The 6,899-nt window shown below is 45.0% G+C and overlaps 1 protein-coding gene across 1 annotated transcript; it reads left to right on the forward strand.

Annotated features, from left to right (window-relative positions):
- Window positions 1-828: 828 nt before the first annotated feature.
- Window positions 829-1,492, forward strand: LOC147638138 (uncharacterized). The gene is made up of 2 exons (XM_086794933.1): window positions 829-1,033; window positions 1,114-1,492. Exons 1-2 carry the CDS (start codon window positions 920-922, stop codon window positions 1,231-1,233), a joined length of 234 nt encoding a protein of 77 aa, XP_086651059.1. The 5' UTR covers window positions 829-919; the 3' UTR covers window positions 1,234-1,492.
- Window positions 1,493-6,899: the final 5,407 nt, after the last annotated feature.

Raw genomic sequence — 6,899 nt, forward strand, 5'->3', positions numbered from 1 at the left:
ATTTGATTATAGGACGTGTTGAACATCAACTTCATGAACTAACAACTTATGTGGTGGCTATATATATATATATATATATATATATATATATATATATAGCGTCTACTAAAGACCCAATGGGCCTATGAGACCAAAGTGATACAATAATGTCCATGGTATATCTCATCATGGAATGGAAAATAAATCAGAAACAAAACATAAACATAGCTATCTCACTAGGGTGATACAAAATTGTCCATGGAAACTCATCATGGAATACTAGGAACATATGAGACCCAGTAGATGGTATACCACTCTCCAATATATCAAGCATGGGGCTAATGAGTATGATTGAGAGGTCTCCCTTAGCTATGTCACGTGGAAAGGTAGCTCGATGGGGCAGGGGAGCATGTCCTGGATTTGGAGCTGATGAGAGAGAGAGAGAGAGAGAGAGAGAGAGAGAGAGAGAGTTAAAGTTAGAGAGAGAGAGAGTTAGAGAGAGAAAAAGAGGGAGTTAGAGTTAGAGAGAGAGAGTGTGTGTTTGAGTTAGATAGAATTAGAGAGAGAGAGTGAGTTAGACTAGAGAGGGATAGAGAGAGAAAGATAGATAGATAGAGATATATACAGAGAGCAAGATTTAGAGAGATAAAGAAAGAAAGAGATAGACAGACTTAGAGAGAGGTATTAACGTCGGTAGAATGCAACACGAGGGCATATATGACCAACTGTGGGACTTGAACTTGGGTGGAGAGAGAGAGAGAGAGAGAAGCTCATCGTCCTGAGGGAGAGCAACAATGCGGGGGTCACTAACTAGTTAAATTTACTTCTTTAAAATATTCTTGTTGTGATGACGATATAAATGTAAAAAGTACCTGTGAGTTTGAAATTTGTTTCAGAAGTTCTTCGAGACAGAGGTTTATGAAAGACAGAGGAGTAAGTAATGGACCCTCGCATCGATCTCCTCGTCAAAAGAACAACGTGGGTGTGCACAGGCGTGGTAGCCTGGCTTGCCATCACAGCGGACTACGGCCCTCAGGAGAACGTCCAAACTTCAGTGAGTGAGAGAACGTGTTGCTTTCTGCGTTTTTGCTTTTCCGCTTTGGAATCCTAAGTCTGGTTCACTGTCTGCCCCAGCTTAAAAAATCTCTTCAGAATTTGAAGGAGTGGTTCTGGACTCCCAGTGAGAAAGAAGTGGAGGAAATACAGAGAAGAAAGCGCCTTCTCTCTGAACACAAGGAGAACAAAGAACCCTAGGTCTTATTAAAAGCAGATTTAGGGTTTTTTTTCATACTTCTAGGGATTTTCTATAACCATGGCAGTGAAGTCTCACAAAGAACATACATGTTACCATGTGATGCAACATGTTCCCTTCCCATGACCGCATCTCATGTATAATTCTTCCATGCTTTCCTACATTGCAACAGCAAGAAGAATGCCATAGCTAGGGCTGCATATGCCGAGATGAAGTAGATGCTTATCATTTTGTAAATATAAGTGATATTTGATTAAGAAATTGGTTGTGAAATCATGTTTTTTTGGTTTGTGCAATTGCTAGATGGTTTGTTTGTGAATCAATTGAGCAGCTTTGCAATGTGAGATGAAATGCCATTTTTGGCACTCAAATTGAATAACAGAAGATGTGGCCGTCCACCTAGTGCTTCTTGCCGACAAAGCACCTCCTTGACGAAGTAAACAAAAAGGAAATGTGTGGAGCAAAAGTGCTTACATACAGTTGCTAAGGCGTTTTAAGAGAGCATGCTGCTGTGCTCTTAGAGGATGCAATTCAGATTTGTTGCTCTGGCTCACGCCATAAATTATGATGACTAGTGGAATGGCAACAATTTTTTGAATAGCATGTTCTGGTGCTGGTTTTGTCAAATATTGGAGGGATCTACATTCCTATATTTGCAAAGCAAGAGAGCTTATGGGTGAGAATTGTAAGGTGTAGTGGTGGTATTTGGAGCCATTTTGTCTTGGGTAGAATCATGGGTTATAACTAAATAAGAGAGAGAGAGAGAGAGAGAGAGAGAGAGAGAGAGAGAGAACGTTTGAGGGATGGCAAATTATTCCATAAGACCAAAGTAATAAGAAACGGAGTGTGCCTAAGGTAGGTCTTCCCACCACAAGAGGGCCACACCTGTCAAAGCCACACGCACCAATGGAGCTTAAAAAACATATGAATCACCTGCCATCTTTCAGGCCCAATTGGTGACGACTTCTTCGTCCATCTTGTTAGAATTTTGTGCATTTAATTGTGTGTGGGACATGGCCTTTTATTTGGCACACATGTATTTTCTCATCTTTTATGAGTCGTGGGGCTGATTTATTGCCGGTCAGCTAGCCAGCTTCTGGTCTCTGTATATAAGGGCCTCCACTCATCACTTGTTATTTATCACATCCTCAAGCACATTGTAATACCCAATTGCCGGCTATCACCATTGTACCTCTTGCTTGTCAATAAAGGTAATCTTGTCAACAATTGCTCTCTCTCTCTCTCTCTCTCTCTCTCTCTCTCTCTCTCTCTCTCTCTCTCTCTCTCGTCTATGCTACCGCCTGCACATACTCCAACCACCAAGTGTCACCAATTGGCCGACCATTTGGTCCATTCCTAGTTTTTGCGTCTCGTTCACTTGAGGCCAGGCCGGTGTCTCGTGTGAAGAGGCCAGTATTTTGCTGACATGGACGGGAGCCAGACTGGTGCCACCCGTGTGTTAGCAGGATGGTGTCGTATGGACGGGAGCCAGACCAGTGCCACCCGTGTATGACCTGGACTGTGTTCGATCCATGGGACTGTCACGCCATGGAAGAGTCAGTATTCGTGCCGTGTTTTACCTATGGGACTGTCACACCTTAGGGAAACTCGTGCCTGGAACTGTGTCTTACCTATGGGACTGTCACTCCATAGGAAGACCAGGTTTTTATGTTTTATGTCGTGCCAGTTTTGTGCCGACAGATATTTTGTACTTGTTCCATGAACGGGAGATATGTCCATGTTACTATTTGCACATGCACACATGATTTGTATGCTTGAAACTGTTTTCGCATGACATGTATTCGTGTGTTTGCCTGCTTGACGTGTTACTTACTGAGCGGGGACGCCTGCCAGTGAGTCGTGAAGTCTGCCCTGTATTCTAACAAGTTTCAGTGCATGTGAACAGGTGGTAAGTATATGGTACATGTTGTTTTAATGTTATTTTATTCTAACCCCTTTGTTTTATAAGGTTAGGGGTTCACACTTATTTAAAAGTGGGCATCCCCTTTGGGCACCCACTTAGGGGCCAAGGTGGGGAGCCTCACTTTTAAGTGAGTGTGGGGGTGGGCATGGTCACCAACCCCCACTAGTCCCCCTTCATGCAAACGTGGAGATCTCTAGTTGCAACTCCACCTTAATTTTATTAAAAGAAATCTCTCCCTTTAAGCGTAGAATGAATCGCATCTTCTTGGCGTTGATTTCATCACCCGATTCGACCATCCTTGAAAAGATCAAGAAACGGCGGCTACCTCTGCTCTTTCTGCTGGCGACTAGCTTGCTGCAGGCGGCTCCTATATTCTGCACGTACCTTTCCCCAGGCGGCTGGCTGCGAACTGCAAAGCAGGTGGCCACCATCTAGCTCCTTACTGCTGCGCCTGCCCCTCTACAGGCAGCTGAACACTGTTGCTGGTGGCTGCGTTGAAACCTGCAGAGGACTGCTTATACTGCTGCTGGCTGCGCCTACCTTCCCTGCAGGCGCCTACACCACCTCCTCTTCGAAACCAGGTGGCTGTGTTGCTCCAACTACAGCAAACAACTGCGCATACTACTCCTCCTCTCCTGCAGGCAGTTGTGCTCACTCAACAAGATGGTTGCTCCCTCTGTCCAGCAGGCTGCAAGTGGTTGTGTGCCTCCATCTCCTCCATCAGGCTGCCTTTCCTCCACTGCAGTCAGCAAGGCATTTCTCTCCTAAGGCGGCTACTCCAACTTCTTTTTGGCAAGAGGTTGTGTCTTCTTTCATAGGCGGTTGCTCTCTCTTCTTCAGGGGGCTATATCTTTCTACAGGCCACTACTCCCCTCGACGTGCTGTTGCATTTTGGTGTTCGTCACTAGTAACTGCACACATGGGTATTGGTTTCCTATCAACCATCTTCAAGTAAGTGATTTTCAGATTTGAGTAAAGTAATTTATGTTTAAATCTGATAAAAGATTCATTCCTCTACGGCCACACCCGTTCGGTGCCGGGTTGTCCAAGCTGTATTGGCGAACCTCGGTCCAAAGGTGCTGAGATCGGGAGAGCCAGGCGTTAGTACGAGAGCGCCTGTTAGTGCGTGGTCTCGGAACACCAGTGAGGCGCTCTCCGCGGAGTCCAGTGAAAGCACAGGACCGCAGAGATTGGGCCACATTAGTGGTCGATCTGCTCCGAGTTTCTACATCGAAATCCGAGCCTATTTGTTTGGTACTGTTTTCATATGTACATGGACATTATCTGGTTCTCAGAACCCATGGAGCATTGTATTCATTAAATACTCCCAATAAATATATCATATATTGAGGGGGGGGTCGGCCCGTTCCGGCCCCAGTGCTGGTGTCCATCTTTCCATTTCTGTTCATTTAAATTTCAAGTTGTTTTAAGTTGTCCATTTCAAATTTGTGGTTTTAAAGTTGTGCTATTAAGCGTGTGGATGTCCAACGGAGTCCTTCCCACTTGACGGGATCGGTTTCATTGGTATCAGAGCACGGTTGTTTCCCTCTTCCTAGTGGGGAAACGAACCTGTGTACTGGACATCCCGCTTTTAGCAAACTTTGAACACAATGGACAGCCAAGGCAACCCTTTGGAAGTGCCAAATTCGAGGGGTCCCTCTAGTGCTTCTCGTGGGTCTGATGCCCTGCGAGGTAGACACAAGCCCCTTGAAAGGGTTCTTGATAGTGAATCCAAGGGTCAACCGTCTCCAGGGAAGACAGTTATGCTTGAACAAGACCCTGATGCTATGAGAGCTGAAATGGAACATATGAGAAAACTTTTGCAGGCTCAAGAGGAAGAATTGAAGTTTTTGCATGAAGATCCACATCTACAAAGTGCTATTGAAGCCAGGAAGGCTGATGCTATGGTTGATGTAACCTTTGAATCAATGGCTCGTGAAGTGGGCAAGAAACCAAGGGAGTTGGCACTTGCCTATCTCCTTCGCAAAGGTGACATCAAAGAGGGGGATGACGGAGAGCTAAAATTCAGAAATCCACCTCGTTTGAAGCATGGAGATCCCGCATCCCAGAGGCTGAAATCTTTTATGCAAAAGGAAGAGGTGACTGTCACCTCTCGTCATGCATCCTCTCCCCAAGGCACTAAGCCTGACAGATTTATGTATGCCAGTGCTCATGGAGGGCACGAAAGTCACATGCATGCAAGATATGTATCTCATGGTGACAGGTCTGCTTCCAGAAAAATTTTGCCTTCTGAGTTGTCTCATGGAGAGACTATGCCATATGCAGGTAAGTCACATGCATCTGAGCTTCGAGTTCGTGGAGCACATGCCACCGTGCCCCATGAAGCTTCTATGACGGCCCATGGAGCCCATGCAGATAGGGCTACCCCGTTGGATAAGGGGAAAAGAAAAAGAGAGGACCATGAGCCTCATGCCAGGAAGCTCAAGGAATTCAAAGCAGGTGATAAATCTGTCAAATTTGATGTCTTTCATGGTGAACATGATGCCTCTAAGGTGTTAGCGTTTGTGGCACAGTTCGACATTGCTTTTAGCGATGAGGACTTTACAGAAAAATCAAAGGTGCGTCATGCTAGCATGTTTTTGAAAGGGACTGCTGCCCATTGGTGGATCACTGAAAAGATCACCAAGGATCCCATCTCTACTTGGAAGGAATTCAAAGATAGATTTTATGCTCAGTTCTTGCCACCCAATGCGGAGCAAACTCTCACTCAAAAGTGGGACAGGCTGGAACAAAAAGATAATGAGAGTGTGCAACAGTATGTTAACAAATTTTGGAAAGTGTTGCTGGAAGTGACTCCCTTCATGCTAATCACAGAGGATGAAAGAAAGAGGAAGTTTCGTTCTGGATTGCAACCTGCTTATAGATCGGGTATTGAATTGCACCCAAAACATACGTTGCAACAACTCACAGCTTCTGCCCTTGCTACAGAGCAATTGGTGCTCAAGATCAAGCAGGATCAAGGAGGTTCCAAGGCGAAGGACAAGGCTATCCCAAATCAGCAAAAGGGTGGACCGCCATCTAAAAAGAACTTCCGAGAGCCTTACAAGGGTGGTAAAGCTGAAAATTACACATCTAAAGAACAGGGCCCAAGGAAGAACAAATTTGGATTAACCCCGGAGCAAAGAGAGCAATATGCTAAGGATGGAAAATGCTTTTCTTGTGGTAGCAAAGACCACATGTTTCGGCAATGCCCAGATCGCAAATCAAAGCACGAGGACAAGCACACCAAAACTAATGTTCATGCAGTTCCTGATGTGCAAGGTAATACAGGTCATGATGCAAAAGAGCGTATGGTTTGCAAGGCTTGGGGGCAAATCAAGGATCAGCCCGCACTATTCATGTTTGATGACTGTGCAACTGACAATTTCATCTCTATGCAAATGGCAGCTGCATTGGGTATTGAGGTTGAAAACATGGGACCTCAGATTGAAGCCGAAGCTGCATTTATTGGTAAAGAGGTGCAGGTTACCCCTTTGATTGGGAAGTTGCGTATTCATATACAGGGCTATCTTGATAATGAGCATTTTCTAGTTGCTCCACTGAATGGATGTGATGTATTGTTGGGCAAGCCGTGGCACCATAGGCTTGAGCCCCGCAAAGACTACAAGTCTAATATGATTTCCTTTATGCATAAAGGCCGCATGCACTTTATTGATGCTGGCAAAGAAGGGGATTCTATCCCAGTTGTATCACATATCCAAATTAATAAAGCAATGAAAAAGA

The sequence above is a fragment of the Cibotium barometz genome, chromosome 5 (assembly GCF_041138505.1).
Source record: "Cibotium barometz isolate CiBa-2024 chromosome 5, ASM4113850v1, whole genome shotgun sequence".
Lineage (NCBI taxonomy): Eukaryota > Viridiplantae > Streptophyta > Polypodiopsida > Cyatheales > Cibotiaceae > Cibotium > Cibotium barometz.

Coding starts and splice junctions, on each gene's coding strand:
- LOC147638138 (XM_086794933.1), top strand. CDS start 920: ATGGACCCTCGCATCGATCTCCTCGTCAAAAGAACAACGTGGGTGTGC. Junction 1,034..1,113: donor AGGAGAACGTCCAAACTTCA/GTGAGTGAGAGA, acceptor TGTCTGCCCCAG/CTTAAAAAATCTCTTCAGAA.